General features: G+C 42.0%; 2 protein-coding genes across 3 annotated transcripts in view; both read right to left on the reverse strand.

The window, feature by feature from the left end:
* Nucleotides 1-4,420, reverse strand: part of dennd3a (DENN/MADD domain containing 3a) — a 30,403-nt gene extending 25,983 nt beyond the window's left edge. The window contains exon 1 of the mRNA XM_072675333.1: nucleotides 4,257-4,420. The gene's annotated coding sequence lies outside the window, so the exon portion shown is untranslated. The remainder of the gene's footprint in view (nucleotides 1-4,256) is intronic.
* A 127-nt stretch (nucleotides 4,421-4,547) lies between these two features.
* klhl7 (kelch-like family member 7) lies at nucleotides 4,548-13,622 on the reverse strand. Of its 2 annotated transcripts, XM_072674614.1 has the most exons (11): nucleotides 13,429-13,622; nucleotides 12,837-12,939; nucleotides 11,677-11,770; nucleotides 11,459-11,583; nucleotides 11,158-11,333; nucleotides 10,628-10,802; nucleotides 10,267-10,409; nucleotides 9,447-9,687; nucleotides 8,102-8,303; nucleotides 7,113-7,210; nucleotides 4,548-6,385 (listed from the first exon to the last, which is right to left on the reverse strand). In XM_072674614.1, exons 1-11 carry the CDS (start codon nucleotides 13,561-13,563, stop codon nucleotides 5,958-5,960), a joined length of 1,920 nt encoding a protein of 639 aa, XP_072530715.1. In that variant the 5' UTR covers nucleotides 13,564-13,622; the 3' UTR covers nucleotides 4,548-5,957. The 2 variants fall into 2 exon arrangements, with proteins under 2 accessions (XP_072530715.1, XP_072530714.1); XM_072674613.1 differs by having other exon boundaries at nucleotides 11,459-11,770.
* Nucleotides 13,623-18,862: the final 5,240 nt, after the last annotated feature.

Below are 18,862 nucleotides of genomic sequence, written 5' to 3' on the forward strand. Positions count from 1 at the left end.
AATGCTAAGAAGTGCCTTATCCCTGCAGGATGTAGAAAAATGAGTACATGCCTTTATTACGTCAAGGCTAGCCTACTGGACCCCACATACCTTCCTAAAACTAGAAACATTATTTGCCCAGTTCAGCACTGCACTGGCTTCCAGTTAATGTCTATATCGATTAAAATGTATTTTATTGATGTATAAGGCCCTACATAGCCCTGCTCCTAAGTGCATGCGAGACCTCATTCCCGATTATGAACCACCATGGTCCACTAGTTCCCAGAATTCAGAAGGCTTTAGCATGGGGAACAGCCTTTTCTTGTAAAGCCCCCCCAACTCTTGGATAACCTTCTAGATAATGTTCAGGACTCAGACACAGTCTCAATCCTTAATCTTTCATCAATTAATGCGATCGCTCAGGTTTGTGGATGGTGGAGTGGAGGGATGCCAGTGTTTCAGGGTGCTCCCGTGTCTGTGTTACCTTCTGGTCTCTCTCATTTTACTTAGGCTGTTATAGTCAGATCTGCTGGAGTCGTCAGCCTAATTTTCCGTACTCAATAAATCCAAACAGAACTAATTTCATCTCCATACCTTTTTCAGAGTAAATGACCGCCCACCTGTCCGGCCTGACACTGATGTAGGTTTGACTGTCAGGCCCGCCTCCTACCCACAGCTACCCACCTTTTAGTTACTGCTACATGCCATAGACCAGTTGCCATTACCATTTATTACTGACTATCTTGAAGTTTATTATATTAAGCTGACTTTAACAAATGTATAAGTAGTTTTAGGTATGTATACGTAGGTCCCCTCTTGGTTGAAGTCTGGGTTCCTCATAAAGTTTCTTCCTTCAATTTTGAGGGAGGTTTTCCTTGCTACTGGCTTTCTCACCAGGGGGTGGATTACGGTTTCATTATTTGTTTCAATACAGGGTTTCTGTAAAACTGCTTTGCAACATCAGTAGTAAAAAAACACTATACAAATAAACGTGATTTGATTTAAAAGGCTTTTCACACACACATATCTATTTTACAAAAGTGGTTCTTTATGGAACCAAAAATGGTTCTTCAATGGCATGGCTAAAATAATGCTTTGTAGCTCCATTATTTTTAAGAGTGTAAATTTAACTCAAAAACCTGTCAAAAACCAAGAAGTGGTTGTGTGGACTAGCCAGCATGAGAATTTATTATTCTAATGAGGGTGACATTAATAGCTAATATTAATAGCAAGAATATGTGAAGAAGCTAAATTCCAAAGATTTTTCCATCAGTAAATCATTTCAGTAAGTAAATATGTCAGAAGAACAACTGGGTGAACAAGACCAACAGTAGATGATTGTAAGAGGAAATAATAGTGCAACCATCAATAAATATTATGTCACACTGAGTCAGCAATACTTTCAAAGGTCTAAAAGCAATGGTGCTGGTCTCATCCTTTGCTTATTAAGGTCTATGGTAAGCATGTCTCTTAAGGACACTGGGTTAGCCGTTTTAAACAGGAAATGTTGGACTACTTCTTACAGTGTCAGAACATTCAACAGTCACGTTTTCTACCATCCCACAGAGGGTATGAAGTATCAAAAGCTTATTCAGTTCTAAACATTCTTGTGAAAGCTCCCTTAGTGAGAAGTTTAGGGCTATGTAATAGTCAAGCTTTTCTCAAGCCCAACATCTGGTCTCCATTAGCACACACAGATGTCTCACTCACACAGCAACAGTATTTCGTGCCTGGCTCTAACTTACCAGTGACACAGCACGGCAGACCAGGCTCCTGTAAGCAATGCAGGCTATGAGCGAGGCTGAGGTAACGTGTGGGACAGAGAGTCTATTCATTCCTATGAGAAAAGCTGAAAAAAGCCAGCATAAGAACATGAGTATAGTCACTTGCATGTTTATGGGCGTGACTGGGTGCAAATTACAGAATGTACAGTTCAGTACAGAATGAACTGGGTCACCATTGAGTTTAGTCCCCCATGGCTCTATTTTGGGGCCTATGAAATTGATGTTAATTTTGACAGTAATGTTGTTAATAGAGTGACGGATTGTGGGCTTACATACAAGGTCTAAGGGGTAAAGGACCCATATCATGAAAGATCAAACTACCCCTCATTTTACAGAAAAATAAAAAAACTAATGCAGTTTATTATTATTTTATTTTGACAGTCCATATACTGCCAGGAAACTAGGCTGTAAAAAACAGCCTGTTCTGGATTCACTGTTTTTAGGTCACAAAAAACCTGCACATTTACATATATTCACCTATTCAGCCTACAGTAGTTTCACTCTCAGCCATTCACATTAAAGGAGGCTATAAGGAGGGTTTGAGCTGAAAGTGCTTTTTGAATGGGGCACAATACATAGCAGCTTGTCAGAAAAGAGCTCATTTACATACAGGGGCATGCAAATGTTTGGGCACCCCTGGTTGTCAGTTAACCCCTGAACACAGTGTATTATTACAGGGACGCCTGTACAAACTGCTATTCTAAATATCTAATTACACTTTCGGCCCACCGGTTAAGCAAGGATGGACCTGATGACCTGACCTGATCTCCAAAAGTCATGAAATTTAGATGACGAACCCCCCCCATGCACACTGTTATGACTTAGGAAAAACTCAGTCAGTTTGCACTGCATTGAATGTAGTTACTGATTTGTAGTCCTTATGGTGTAATAAAAGTCAGGAAGCATAGCGGGTTGTGAATACTTTCCTATTTCCATCTTTTACAGTTTCAAAATAACAAAAAGTAAGGGCCTAAAGCAATAGCTGGGTACCCTCTATTGGCAGTACTTAGTAACAACCCCCTTTGGACACCACCACAGCAGGTAGATGCTGTTTGTAGGCAGAGTATGCACCGTTTCCACATTTTGGCCAAATCCTATATATATATATATATATATATATATATATATATATATATATATATATATATATACACACATAATATATATAATATATATAATATGCTATATATAAAATGTATCAACCTTTATAAATATTTAAATATTAACTTGAACCCACCTGATGCAGAACTTTTTGGTGAGGATGCAGGAAAGGTTTTCTTCGGATAATATATTAGCGCAGGTGTTGCTACACAGTAGAATAGTGCACCACCACTCCAGAGTCTGTTGAGCCTCCCTGAAAGTGGTTTGCGGCCAAACGAAGGTTTTGATTTGCTTCTAAAAGTTTTCTCTGTCTTCCAGATCTCAAAGTGACCCCCACCATTTCTTAATTACACTCATTACAGCCTTCCCCTGTTTTGTGGGCATTAATAATTTTAATTTCCGGCAGCTGCTTAGAGGAGCCCATGGTTGTTGATTGTTGGGACAAGGTTTTAGGAGGGGTCAGATCACTTAATAATAATGCTTAGAAATTTGCATATGCACGCTGTACTCCTAACCTTGGTTAGACCTTGATTACAGTTATCTGAGAGCACAAATCTCTTGGGATCCCCAAACCTGTACAAAACTAAAACCATACACTAATCCTGCTTGTAATTTCAAAAACTCATGTACCAGTAAAAGAAATTTAGAATGGGGTGTACATCAACAGCCTATTTAACCTCTTAGTGAATGATTCAGTTATTAATCATAAAGCAAAAACTACGGTATGGCCGTTTAGTTTACCTGATATTGCGGAGTCCCACAGGGCTCTATTGTAGGGCCTATGACAGTGATGTAAATAATACTTACACACAAGGTGTAAAGGGTTGAGGGTGTTACAGGATAAAGAGAGGGTGGAAATGGGAATGCAAAAGGTCATTTAGTTTAATAAACTCATACAAATATGAAATTTAATACAGCCTAACTATACAGTAAAACTAGATATACAGTATTACTGTATATAAGAAATTGTGTAGAATAGTCGTAAGTAGATCCTTACTTCAGTTTAAGTTGTGTTATTTAGTAAAATAATGACTCAAACAGCTGTAAACATTATTTTTTTTGTTTTGTATAAAATAAAATATTAGCCTTACAGCTCACCTCGGGACAGGTGCTGGATGATAACCACTGAAACATAGAGCACTTTCCTCACCAATAAATGAAGACTATTATCAAATCTGAATTTGATAAAAAAAAAACTTCAAAACATCACCAGTTATAGCTAGTTTTACTTGAGTTCAGTAAGTACAGGTAAAGTACAAGTACAGGTAAATGGGGTTACTCCTCACTCACCTCTGCACTGGTACCATCCACCCAGGTCCACTTTCACAGCCCTTACTAAGCCACATATGGCGGCAGGTTTCCCACACGTATGACACATAAAGCTGGACTCACCGGATTGCAACACTGGCTGAATTTCCATGAGGCGTCAGTCACACCTCTGTAAAGTAAATCCTGAGGTTTTGAGGCGCTGTGTAAAAGCTCCAGCTAAGACTCAGTTCGAGTGAGGGGGAACCACAGCCAGGTCGAGCTCCGTGCTGGAAAACCCACTTCCAGTGGAAGGTACCTCCCTCACTCCCTCCTCCCTCAGCCGCCAAACCCCTCCCGTCTGACGGCAGGGCGACCGGGTCCACAGCCCTGGGCTGGAACAGCACTCCCTGGGAGAAAACCAGCCTCCTGCTCAGAATGAGGCACATTCAGACACGCCTTGGGAAGTCACTGTTTTATGTCATATTTTAAGCAATAAAAAAGTATCACATCGTGGTTAACAAATGCAACTAAACGCTTGAAAAGAGCGCCATCTAATGGCCACTACATACTGTAGCAATACCATGTTCAAGTTGAAAAGCAGGGAGTCCTGAAGGCACCACTGTTGGGACCTGCTTTGGTGCTTTCCCTCATTTAGCACACCTAACCCAACTCAGTAAATAGGCCTAATTAAAGGAGAACTCCACCGAGTTGAAAAGTCTGCAAAAATTCAGTCTCTGAGGTGGGAAAGAAATGTTAAGAACTGTTTAACGTGAATGAATTTATTGTAGAGCAGTTTAACAGCGACGGTTTGTTTGATGGTGATGGGAACCAGGAATCACTTACCGTTCAAATGGGCCTATTTTACTTTACAATCCAAACCAACTGAGTGAGTTTTTAAATGTTGGCAAAATAAGGGCAGAAATAATGGTAAATCCGGGCATAAATGGTTTTTAGGGATTACTCACAACCTCACAACCCCCTGCATGTACCTTTCCACCATGAACAGATACCTTAAAAATTAATAAAAAGAAATAAAAACACTGTAAACTGCATATCGTAAATAGTGTAAATTATTATAAATATGTGTATATAGTGTCAATTATTTATCTACGTTTTTTGTAACTGAGTGTCTTGCTATCCCTTTCTGCTGTGACACTGAGAATTTCCCCACTGTGGGACTAATAAAGGATTATCTTATCTAGATTATCTTCTGTAAGGTAGCTTATTGAGGCATTCAACTCTTCAAACTTTGTTTACGTCTTAAACATTTAATTGTGTAGACATTTTGAGAAATAGGTAGGGAGATATAGTAGTAGTAGTATATCCAATAGATAGGGAGTCTCACTTGAGCAGGATTCTTCTGGTTTGGGTTAGGTGTGTCAAAGTTAAGGGAAAACATGCACAGATGCACAGCATAGGCTGTCCAGGACTATGCGTCTTCATTGGTTTATTGTGAATGCAATATTTATGTATTTTAATGGTTGATAAAAGTGTTTGATCATAGAATGTGTCCAAATTAAAAACACTGATCTGTTTTAGCCTTTAGCAGATTGCATCATTAGCTCCCACATAATAAAAACAGTGAACATCAACAGTGAGCACAAATAGCGTTTTCTTAAAGCTGGGTGTTTGCAGAGCTCTATTGTTGAGTAATAAAAGACACAGTTCCAGTAAGGCGCTCTGTCGTTTCTCAGCGATGCACAAGTCTGCATTTTCCGTCAGCCATACAATAATTCTGGATATTTTAAAAACTTGCCAAGCAAGCGTGCAAGGCTGTCCACCAAAGCATGTGCATTAAAAAATAAAAACAACACTAATACACTCTCAAAACTCTCAGATCCAACCTCAGCATTGTCCATGTCCTGCAGGAGCTGAGGATGTGGAAGACGAGGAGGAGGAGGTAGATGAAGAGGAGGATACAGCTGCTGCTGCTGCTGCTGTAGCTGAGAATGACGTTGACGAAGATGATGGCGAAGAGGTAGGTTCATGAAAAGTGCTCATGTCCTCCTCGTTTGCGCCACATGTGTCCACCACGCAGATGAGGCAGCTGGTGACAGGAAAAGCACGTTCTTTGCTGGAGGTCACCCACTTGTCCGTCTCTGTGTGATACTCCATGATGTGGCCCAAGCGCCCCACTCCCTGGAAGCCAGCCAGCATGTAGATGACTGAGCCCACCGCCGCACACTTTACCGTGACGCCTCTCCACGGCATTGGAGCTGCCATTTTCCACTCATTGCTCCCTATCTCGTAGTACTCCACTGAGTCCAGACCACCTGTCAGATCAGAGTTATTATGATCAGAGCTGCTGACAATGATAAAGGAACACAATTAGCAGTCACCTTGGCCCTGCAAACATGGAAATACACACATGGTGAGCCAACGTGTGAGTGAATAATGTTTATTATCTCTGAACAATAGTGCACGTGTCAAACTCTAGGATGTATTTTAGAGGCTAACCAAATGACCAGTTCTTGTAGTTGATGTGTTGCATGCAGGAATGTGGAAGGCCCTCAGCAATTGTGACAAGGGCCCAATTGTTATTAACTGGGTCGGAAAAGGTCATCTCTGAAAATGCAAGGCCGGTGGGTTGTTCCCAGCAAACTGTGGTGAGAACCACCAGTGGTCTGAGAAGTACCCCCAACTCTCACTGATGTGCAAAAGCAATAAAGGCTATCCAATGTTGTCTGAACTGGTTCTGGGAGGAAGACGCCACAACACACAGCTTGCTAGGAGTCCATGTATCCACAGACCAGTCACCGTGCCCATTCTAACACCCGTCCACCGTCAAAAGTGCCTACAACAGACTTCTGAGCATTGGAACTGAACCTTGGAGAGATGAAAGTCACCTGATCTGACGAGTCCTGTTTTCTCTTACATTAAGCAGAAAGCCACCTCACAACTTACAGGTCCTAAAGTTGCTTCTCCAATTGTTGCTGCAGTCTTTCATTGACATCCCACTGCTTTAGTTATTGATCTTTGTACAGAAGTAGAAATTCTTACCAAGGCCATTCTGTCCACCGACAGCATAAATCCTTGAGTTGACTACGACCAGACCATGGTTCTTTCTGGCCTCTCTCATGCCGCACAGCACTCTCCATCTGGATTCACAGAGAATATATATGTTGAACAGATACTGCTGAACACAGTGTTTGAATTATAGTGTGTAATGGCAAAAGTGATTTCCACTCATTTAAGGATTACTACCAGCCCAAACTCTAGCCCTGGAGACCCACTGGAAAGCTGCTCCCCGTCTTAACACAGCTTAATCCAGCTCATGGAGAATGTAATGTGGAGCCAATGGACTGGGGACTACATGCTTTGTACAAAGTGGGGACTGTATGGACCACATGGACTGTATGAACTGGGGGAAAAAATGGGCTAGGGACCATATGGACTGGGGATGGTTTAGACTGTATAAACTGGGAAGCATATGGACAGCGAACCATATGGACTGTATGAACTGGGGACCATACAGACTGGGGATTGTATAGACTGTATGGACATGGGAACTGTATGAACTGGGGACCATATGGAATAGGGATTGTATAGATTCTATGGACATGGGGACCGTCTGGACTGGGGACCGTCTGGACTGGGGACCGTCTGGACTGGGGACCGTCTGGACTGGGGATTGTATAGATTCTATGGACACGGGGACTGTATGAACTGGGAATCATATGGACTGGGGATTATATAGACTCTATGGACACGGGGACTGTATGAACTGGGAATCATATGGACTGGGGATTATATAGACTCTATGGACATGGGGACCATATGGACATATGGACTGTATAGACTGGGGACCATATGGACTGGGGATTATATAGACTCTATGGACATGGGGACCATATGGACATATGGACTGTATAGACTGAGGACCATATGGACCGGGGATTGTATAGACTCTATGGACACAGAACACACATATGTCCAGGGTAAAGAACTGGGACTAGAATCCACTGGTGTATAGCAAAGAGGGGCCGTACTCTTCTGTGTTGGGGTCGTACACCTCACAGTTGTTCAGCACCCTGCCGGACACGTTGTTCCCCAGGCTGCCCCCACAAACGTAGATGAGGCCGTTGGCCTCCACCGAGCCGTGGCTGCACCGAGGCTGCAGCATGCTGGACTTGTTGTGCCACGTTTCTGTCCGAGTGTCATAGCACTCAAACAGATTCAGTGCAGAGCTTCCTGACACATGGACAAACAGACATACAGGGTTAAACAGTACGTAAACAAGCCTTGCTGAAGTCTTATGTCGTTCTGGTCATGGTAAGGTCAAGCTGGCTTTGAGGGGGATCACCAGGAATGTGTCTGCTGTGCTCAGAGGCCTTCATGGAGAAACTGCTCAAAAAAGTATGTAAGCATGCAGTTTGTCCAATCCTTCCGTTTGTAGCATTGTAGCTCCAAATTATTCTTTAAACCTTTTACCAAAAACAAACTGATAACACCTCGTGTTGGGGGAGGGGGGGGTCTGTACACAGATTTCTACTCAATTTGGTCACAGCCAGTTCTCCAGTCCCCCAGTCCCCCCACCTCCCATTCAGACGATGCTACCAAACACCACCAATTCTGTTCCTGCAGTTAACAGACGGCTTTGTTGGCAAGCATCGCAAAATGTGACGGGAGGAGTGAGTTTGGGCCCGACCACCCCACTCAGACAGACGGAGGCTTCTCGTCTGAAGCCCATTTCACAGCAAAAGCCACATAGCACACAGTGTACGCCACAACCATTCCACAACTCTTGTTATTTCACACCGGACACGTGGGAGGTGAAAGCAGGGCTGTTTCTCTAAGCTACTAAAGCTAAATGTCTTTATTGTCAGTGTGTTGCTTAAATAAACTTAATGTAGACTATGTAAATCTGAGCTTTACTTTTTTTAATTTGTTGCTAACAGGCTTTATTGCTCTCTGGCAGTTTGTGTGGTATGATCATCTGATGGGGGTACACATAAGAAGTGGGAGGAACTGCCAGTAAGCAGTAAATTGAGGGGAATGTTGGGTACAGGTCCCCCCAAAAGTGTTTTAAGTTTTTTTTTTTTTTAAGCGAAAAAGCTACGAGTTTGGAGCTACGATGCTAAAAAAACAGCTAACAAGTAATGGAAGCTGATTAGCATTAAGTGCATTAACTGCATGGTAATGCATTACTTTCCAAGTAAGTTTTAGTTATGTGATCTTAAACTTATGAGTTTTTTTATCTGTAGTGTCTATAAAAACTGACAAAAACACCCAGTATAGTACAAATATATATCTATAACAGAAAAAATTTTATATTTCAGTTGCTCACATCAGCATAATTATCATCCGCAGCAATGGCTTCCTACACAAACCCACCTACTTCTGACCCTCCTGATGTGTAGATCTTGCCCTTAGAGGCGCAGGCTGCCAGACTGTCTCTGGGGTTGGGAGGGCCCAGCTTGGAGTACCAGCTGTCCTTCACCACATTGTAACAGTCCATCCTTTTGATGGGGAAGAGCTGAGAGCCTCCCAGGATGTACACCACGTTGTCCCAGAAAACTGCCGCAGCATCCCGCCGTTTCTCGAAAGGGCAGCGGATGTCAGTCCAGCTGTAGTCCTGGAAAAGCCACATGCAATGACCACACGCGTCAGAACACACATCAGACAGCTCAGGATCGCACTGCTGAATTCTGAGTTCCTAGATTGATCTACAAGTACAAAAACATTAGGACACACTATGGAAATTTTCATCTTGTTAAAAATCTTTAAATATATGGACTTTTGATCTTCAAAAACAAGCTGTTTTTGTGTGGACGGGAGGCCAAATGTCTAAGATTTATATAAGACAGGATCCTCCAAATGTTCTTATCATCTGCAGCTGATGTGCTGCACCTGATTCTAATTTTAGACATTTAAAATATTATTAAATGCGGGGGAGTCCTAACTTTTCTATTAAAATTCTATTCATCGCATTTCCAGACATTTCTCCAGTTGTGTTTAGCTAGATCACGTTTATATCTCAATATTGTTAAAATTAAGTCCAAATGTCCAAAGTTTTCATGGGGATTCATATTTTCTTTCCACGCCTGCATATCAATTTTAGCATATCGCTGTATGGCTGTTGAATCTGTGCCATCTTCTTCTAACAGTGTTTTTGACTGGTAACGAGTGCCAATATGTGGTAATGAGGGTGCACCTTGGGGTTGAAGTAGCGGCAAGATTGTGGCTGTGAGCCACCGAACAGCGCAATGCGGAAATCGTGCTTCTTGCGACGTGGACGGCTGCTCTCCCCCAGTTCCTCTCGATCCTCAGGGGACAGGAGGTGGTACCGCATTCCACCTGACACACGCACACATGTACACAGACAGAGCTATTGGAATTAGTCAGCACCGGCTTCAGCAGACTGAAGACAGCAGCAATCCATCACATCCGATACCAAATATAACCTTGAATCAAGCTTCTGATTCTCCATTTCGTAAGCACTGATAGTTTTGATGCTAGACGGCCAATAAAGGGGGTTAATCTGTAGTTTAGTCACCAGTTCAGGAGCTACTCACAGATGACCATTTTGAGGCACTCTGGGTTGTCCTGGATCAGAGGCTCGGCCTGTACGGTCTTACTGAGGAAGTTCTTAGAAACGAGGGGGAAGCGCACTTTGCTCAGAATGTCCACGATGTATTGCTGCCGGTTCAACACGTCATACTTCAGCCACCGGACAGCCGCGTCATAAATCTGCATGAACACACACATACACAAAAAATGTTAAATATAGGTTCTTCACACACTTAATGTCCCAATGTTTGTGGCCACCCCCACATACAGCTTGTCTAGTCCCTTCAGAAAAGCACTGCCAATAAAATAGGACTCTCTGGAGCAACAAACAATGGCAGGCATGGGCTAGAGGAGTATAAAGCCCCCCCAGCATTGAGCTGTGAAGCAGTGGAGAACTGTGATGGTGGTGCATCAAATACTTTTGGGATATATTGGGGATGAGGTGGGTGAGGTGATCCTCCAATGTTCCCCAATATAGTCACCCAGGTAGGGTAGCTAAATCCCACCTGTGGTGGACCCTTCCAGCTGGACTCACCTGATCCTCGGCTCTGACGGTGAGCGTGTCCTGGTGGAGGAGGTGTGTGACCTGCTTCACGTCCAGCTGCAAGAACTCATCCAGTTTGTACACGTCCGTAAAGTGCTGGTAGATGAATTCGTCTGCTGCGGTTTTCAGCTCTGGACAGTTAAGGCACTCCGCCAGTGCACTAATGCCTGTAGGGTTGGATCATCGAAAGTACAACAGCGTTCTTCCTTCGTTCGTTCGTTCTCATGCCCCCCAAAATTACCACCATATGGACAGCATTACTCGTATTTCAGTGGTCAGTTTAAGGCCTTACCAAGACAGTTAGTTGCATCCACTTGCTCTTTTAAAAAGTCCACACACATTTTCTTCACTGGTTCTATCTGGTACTGGTTAGCAGCATTAAGGAGGGACTGGACGTTATTGCTGTTGACAGAGATTCTGAAAAAACAAAAAACAACAACAACAGAGAAGGAATCATGATGTCTGATTCCTTCCTTAAAACCACAGAATATAAGGTTGGAGAAGCTGTACCGGGCTGTGTAGACAAATTCCACCAGCAACTCAATGATCTCCGGCTCTGCACCCCCAAGCTCCACTTCATGGTTTGTGGCCTCCATCATATTGGCTGTGGACGAGGCAGATACAATCCACATTCAACAACATACCACATATGATAACACTAAGAACATACTATTCACAATTCCTTTATGGTGGAGGGATACATGCAGGGTGTCGTAGGGAAAAATAGTCCCCAAAGAATAAGTACTGTTTTAGAACTGATCACAGTGGTGATGACGAGGCTCTAAAACATACCTGATAGACTGTTATTAGACTAAATGGCAATAAAAACACTTCGTTCTCTGGAATGACGGTAGTGCGCCATCCAATACTTGTGGGATGAGGTGGGGAGCTGGTGATGAGGTGGGGTGGTGATCATCCAACATCCTCACTATGACCTCACTAACGTTCTCATCACTGAATCAAATCAATCAAATCAATCAAATCCTCACAGCAATGCTTCAAAATCTAGGAGAAAGCCTTCTTCCCTGGACAGCGGAGAGTGTTGCTACTCCAACAAAAGCAAGATGAAACTTTTCAGAGGAAAAAACAATGAATGAGCAGGTGTCCCAATACTTTCGTCCACATAGTGTATGATTAACTGTACTGGATTTTTTCCCACTTGGTAAAATCAATGGATTCTTCATATGTTTACCCTGAAGGCGTCATTCATGGTTGAAGTGACATACAGTACTGAGCAAATCTCAGAGACCACCGTCTGAAATACGCTTTCTGAAACCCTGTCTTATGCTATTTTTTATTATTATATAAACCTATTAATGGCGGAGGGGTACATGCAGGGTGTTTTAAGAAAAAACAGTCCCTAGAGTTACCTCTATGCTACCGTTACCAACATTACATACAAACATAGACAGCAAGCACAGGTTCACTGATGGATAGCCAAGTAAACGACATGGCTTTATTTGCACTGTAGACATCACAACCTCTGGTTCCCATCACTATCACCACCACCACTACAGTCTAAATGGCTAGGTTTCTCTCCAACACAGCGTTTTTACATAAAAACATTCAGAATGACTTTGTTTACATCCCAAACACTGAAATACACATTTTGAAACACAGGTGAACCCCCCCTTTAAGGTACCCAGTATTTCAATGTAATCAGCCCTTACTGGTGAACATGAGGTTGAAAAAGTGGCTTGCAGCAGCTAGGACCACCCTGTGTGCAAGGATGTGCTTCCCCTGCACCACGAGGATGACATCGCACAGAATCCCCTGAGAAAAACACAAAGACCATTTAGCTTTTAGGCTTTTTAGGGACGGTCACTGCAGACTTCTATATGGCCTACCTGCTAGTTGACCTGACATCTAATTTATGGCATGTGGTTTTGTTAGTTGCAGAGGTTGCAGACAAATCTGACCTTGTGTTGGTCCTGAAAAACATGTCAGCACTGTATTTCCTAAATTCCCTGCCTTACATTAGATAACCTAGCCATCACTATAGCTATCAAATGAGAGGCATCATCTGATCTGCACTGAACAAAGGACAGCTGCTGGAGCACAGTGCCTGCTACCGTGCAGTGTGTAAGGGTTAGTGCAGGAAGCTGCACTGTAGCCTTCAGTGCAGTAATAGTGGATGTATCTAACAGCAGTAGCTGCAGTAGTGTGAGCTGTGGCAGACCAGGCTGCTGAGCCTGGCTGGCTCCTCTGTCACAGCAGCAGCAGCAGCAGCAGTAGTTCAGTGAGCCCGGATCCCAAACCCACCTGCCTCCTCAAGTTATTCATGACTCCCATTATATTAGACAGTAATCTGAACTCCTCCTTGGACGCAATCTTCTTCTCGCCCTTCTTCTTAGAGCCCAGGGTTTTGTCGCTGGAAGGAGAGGCCATCCTCTTCATCCCTTAATAAACAACGAGCGTTAAAACAATGCTGGAGCTGATGAGGGGGAAGCCGGACACTCAGCTCTGCAACAAACAACAATGGCCGCCTTGTCAACACAAGCGGATATCAAAATAAAAGTCTTATGTTTTTTTTTTTTTTAAAGATAAAATTCTAATAAAAATACAAATTAAATTATGTTTTAATCATACAAAAATATGTGTTAAATATCCCTTTTATTTTTGTGCTGGTTCTGAAATGTCTATTCTATTATTCTCCCAGACAAAAATAAATAAATAAATAAATAAATAAATAAATAAATAAATAAAAGGTTTTAGCGTTAGTTTCGTGGCACTTTCTGATGTGTAAAGACAAATATTTATAAATTTAAAAAAATATATATATATACTTGATCATTTAATATGAAGTACTTACTTTAATGCTGCATTATTAAAATAATTACCTATTTTTTTATTGATGGGCTTGTTTTATGTTTAAGAGGCTGTGAACCTCTTAAACCTCTTTAAATTGGCAACTTTCAATGGAAGTCAATGTAAAGAGATTTTATTCCTCCAGTAATTCTGGAACATTTCTATCAGGCCATTCGTCATAAAATTTTGACAGGATGGAAAGAGCACTTTAAATAAATAATAATAAAAACATATGCAGGTTTTGTATGCGGATTAGATCAAATCCTTACATTAGAAATTAAATATAATTTCAGTGGTATATGTCAGCATTTTAAATAAGCTCACATTTATTCTTCTAAAAAAAGCCAATTCTATTGCTGTACTATCAACGTACACTAGATGTCAGCGATATCTCAGTGTTACACAGGCCGATTCTCAACCTGTGGTCTTGTGTGTACTTGTGCTCTGTGGCCTTCCTGTGAAACGTCATCAGTCGCAGCCCAGGTACTGGTCCATTCAAAAGTTCACACTTAACCGAGTACAGTCCTGCATGCCTGGATGCCCGGATGTGTTCTTGATCCGCCTGTGTGATAGAGAATGCATCAGGACGTGACTTGTGCGGACCTGGTACAGCCAAATATCCTAGAATGCATTACGTACCATGCTTGCCGAGGCAGTTCTGTACCAAGTACAGCAGTCCGAACTTGGCGTACTTTGTACTGAGAATCCCTCATACAGTTAGTATGATGATGTTCAGGCACATCATAGATCTCCGACCTGAGCCGCTGACAGAGCTATGCTCCGAGACAAGGAGATCCTTGGTGGCCATTGGGATGCAACAGTAATTATCAAGACATCACCATCATCATCCAAGGTTTCAAGAATTGTACTTCCTCAGGATACAGGAGGTATCACTGGTGTCACTGATGACCGAGGCCTGGGTGATCTCCTGATCTGGGTCCCCTGAAACTTCTCAATCGCATACTTAGTAGGTGTGCACATACTTTTCTGACCATATAGTGTTAAGGATTATATGGGTGATTGGGTCCATCCTCAGCCCAGCAGTGCTAACAACATGGTGGTGGTAATGTGGTAATGTATGCAGCGATGGTATGGCCGATCAGGTGGAGGAGCTGAGCTGCTGGCGAATTTTACAAATCATTGCACAGATGGAGAGCATAGCACATCTTTTTCCTATGGTGGTCCTTTCCCACTGATGGACGAGGCAGAAGGGGTTGATGAATTGTGTGGCAACAGACGGCCTACAGGCAGTAACTGTAAATCAATACAACGTCCACGTTTATGGTGGGAGTACTGATCTCTCTTTGTGATTTCAGGCCAGTTAAGGATTTGACCTGTGCTACAGTAGCCAGTGTGGCCTTTAAGGATTATGGTTTTATGAACTTTCTACACAGACACCAGGTTGGCAGCTGGTCTAATTTAATGTCACCATAATCACTTCAGCTCAGAGCAGGACTCTGTCCATTGGGACGGCCAGCCAGGAGAAATCCTGGGCCGCTGACAGAGCAATGCTGTGAGACAAGGAGGGCAAACCCTCAGTTGTGGACGAGAGTAGTATAGACTTCTGTCTAGTCTGTACTTTGACATCATTATGAAGACATGCAATAAGCTACAGTGGTAGAAGATGAGTAGAGGGTCATGCTGCATTTCTCTGGATTTTTGGTTGATTGACAGTGTTTAACTATCTCCTGATGGGTAGTCTGAGTGTTGTGGTATGGGAGACTGGTTTCCCTGTTATCAGGGCTGGAAGCAAAAGTATTGCTGATAATTGACTTAAGTAGGTTCTGAGTAAAGCTACTAACTATTATCCGATATCCGGTTTATATTCTTCTTCTACTTGTATTCAGTTTTTTCATCAGACATGCGGTTTCTGCATAGCAACACATTTTTTCCCATAGGAATGAATAGGGTGCGAAAGTTGTGGCCCTTAGCACCCTTAACCACTTAGCAACACCTGAGCAGCCATCTGGAAAACCACAGCAACTGCCTAGCAACACCCTAGCAGCCATCAAGCAACATCGTGGCAACTGCCACACTGAAGCACCCATCAAGCGTCCACGTAGCAACACTATAGCAACCAAGGTGAGTGTTGTGGCATGGGAGACTGGTTTCCCTGTTATCTGGGCTGGAAGTTAAAGAAAACGTATATTTAAGGCCTATATCGTCCCGCCATTTTCAAGATACCGGCACTGTTCCAACTCCAGATTGTTCGGTGGGATTGTGTGATGTGGGCTTGTATACAGCTTTTTGATCAGACATGCGGTTTCCGCATAGCAACACATTTTTGTGGATTTTTTCCCAATAGGAATAAATTGGGTGCAAAATTGTGGCCCCTTCAAATGTAATGATGGTATTAATACACTTGTAACAGCCAACCATCAACATTGGCTAGAACAGCAACCACTTGGCAACACCTGAGCAGCCACTTAGAATACCACCGCAACCACCTAGCAACACTCAGTTGGGCTTCCCAAACTGTCCTCCCCTGCATTGTTACAGTCTACCTTAACCTGACATGGGTTCCATCTAGGTCCCAGTGTGCAGTGTACAACCCAAATGGGGTCCATGCTTAACCCATCCTGGTCCCATCACTGACCCTGGAGGGCATCATCCAGATGGTTCCCAGTTGGCCAGTTGGGCTACCCATACAGGGCTCACATCTGAATATTATCCGGGAATTCATGCACACACAGTATTTAGTAAGATACTTCCAATACTTCCTTTTTTTCAATAGGGGCGCTGCCATGGATTTCTGGTCCACACTACTCTACAATTCTGCCAAAATAACCAGTTAACACATGTTTAATGCCCCTGTCAGTCACATCGTCCTTACTTTTACCCCCAGTACAGCCCCTGGTTCCCAATATACTCTACCAAGCTTGAAATTCCTTAACTAAGAGTCAGTCTCGGATTGTGTTGACAAATAAAGGTTAATAATAAGCCTCACGACCCAAATTTAAGAACTCATTAGAATTGCTTGCTTTTGGAATCTGGGCACAAAAATGACTTAAAGCCGTGCCTGAGACCGAGTGGCTTAAATGGCAAGGATCAGGGAAAGATTGTTTTTCAAATGGAGTCAAGACATGCCAGGCTGGCCCTCTTCCTCTCCTTCCTAATGAGGGGATGTAGGCTGTCGGTGGGTCCTCTAACGAGTGCTCTCCACGCCTGCTTGTTACGCCAACCCAAAGGACCTGGAATCATTACATTCCCCCCCAAACACACACATCACCACCACCCCACTAGTGATATTTCTCAGAGCTCCAAATTAAACCGAATCTTTTGATGGCTGAGGTGAGAGAAGTCTCCCTGTACACGAGCACAACAAGGCCAGCATGTAAAAGCTGTCTGAAGATCTCTCCGTCCTCCGGCGTCTCTCTACTGCTGTCTTTTCTGGTCTGTTGTAGTCAGTGACACTGAGCAAGAGGCAATGTTCAGCATGTTCTGTCCTGTATGTAATCGCTGAGATTCATCCACCTGGGAACAGACTGAGGTGGGCAATCTTGAATATTACTATTATACTGCGGTGGTACTTGGGAAACCCCATCCATTTGTTTATAGTGGTAGGGGTATTGCTAATGTAGTAATTATAGGGTTCCTAACACTAGTAAGTATTGGTGTTAAGGGAAAAGTATTTAATATCTACTACGAACTATTTAGTATACACTATGAATTATGCAGTATCCACTAAAATTATTAACACACTATGTATGGAATAACATCTTCATCTTTTTGTTAATAGTGGCAGGGGTAGTGCTAATATAATAATGATAGGGTTGCTAACACTCAAGTATTGGCCTCAAGACCAAGGTAAAACTATTCAATATACACTATGGACTATTCAGTATCTACAATAAATCATTCACTATCAACTATAAATGATATAGTATCCACTATTAATTATTCAGTACCCACTATACACTATGCAGTATCAGCTATGAATTATTCAGTATCTACTATTAATTATTCGTTATCCACTATGAATTATTTAGTATCTACTGAGTTATTCACTATCAGCTATGAATTATTTAGTATCTACTGAGTTATTCACTATCAACAGAATTATTCAGTATCTACTATGAACTATTCAATATCTACTATTAACTATTCATTCAGTATACACTATGAATTATCCAGTATTTACCATGAGTTATTCACTATCAACTATGAATTATTCAGTATCTACTGAGTTATTCACTATCAACTATGAATTATTTAGTATCTACTGAGTTATTCACTATCAACTATGAATTATTTAGTATCTACTGAGTTATTCACTATCAACTATGAATTATTCAGTATCTACTATGAACTATTCAATATCTACTATTAACTATTCATTCAGTATACACTAAGAATTATCCAGTATTTACCATGAGTTATTCACTATCAACTATGAATTATTCAGTATCTACTGAGTTATTCACTATCAACTATGAATTATTCAGTATCTACTCTAAACTATTCATTATCCACTATGAATTATTCAGTATCTACTATGAACTATTCATTATCCACTATGAATTATTCAGTAAACATTATAAACCATTCAGCATCTACTATGAATGATTTAGTATTGACTATGAAATATTCAGCATACACAATTAACTATTCATTTTTACTTTGTGTTATCCAGCATTTACCATCACTTATGAATGACTCAGTATCTACTATAAACTATTCATTCAGTACCCACTATGAATTATCCAGTATCTACCATGAGTTATTTACTATCAACTATAATTATTCAGTATCCACAATACACTATTGAGTATCCACTAGAGACTATTTAACATCAACTATGAACTATTCAGTATTCACTATGAACTATCCAGCATCCACCATGACTTATCCAGTATCCAGTATCCTTATCCAGTATCCATGATGAATT

This window comes from Salminus brasiliensis, chromosome 3 (genome assembly GCF_030463535.1).
Source record: "Salminus brasiliensis chromosome 3, fSalBra1.hap2, whole genome shotgun sequence".
NCBI classification, from domain to species: domain Eukaryota; kingdom Metazoa; phylum Chordata; class Actinopteri; order Characiformes; family Bryconidae; genus Salminus; species Salminus brasiliensis.

Coding starts and splice junctions, on each gene's coding strand:
- klhl7 (XM_072674613.1), bottom strand. CDS start 13,563: ATGAAGAGGATGGCCTCTCCTTCCAGCGACAAAACCCTGGGCTCTAAG. Junction 9,688..10,266: donor GCCGCTACTTCAACCCCAAG/GTGCACCCTCAT, acceptor TGGCTTTTCCAG/GACTACAGCTGGACTGACAT. Junction 6,386..7,112: donor CGGTGGACAGAATGGCCTTG/GTAAGAATTTCT, acceptor CTGATCTGACAG/GTGGTCTGGACTCAGTGGAG.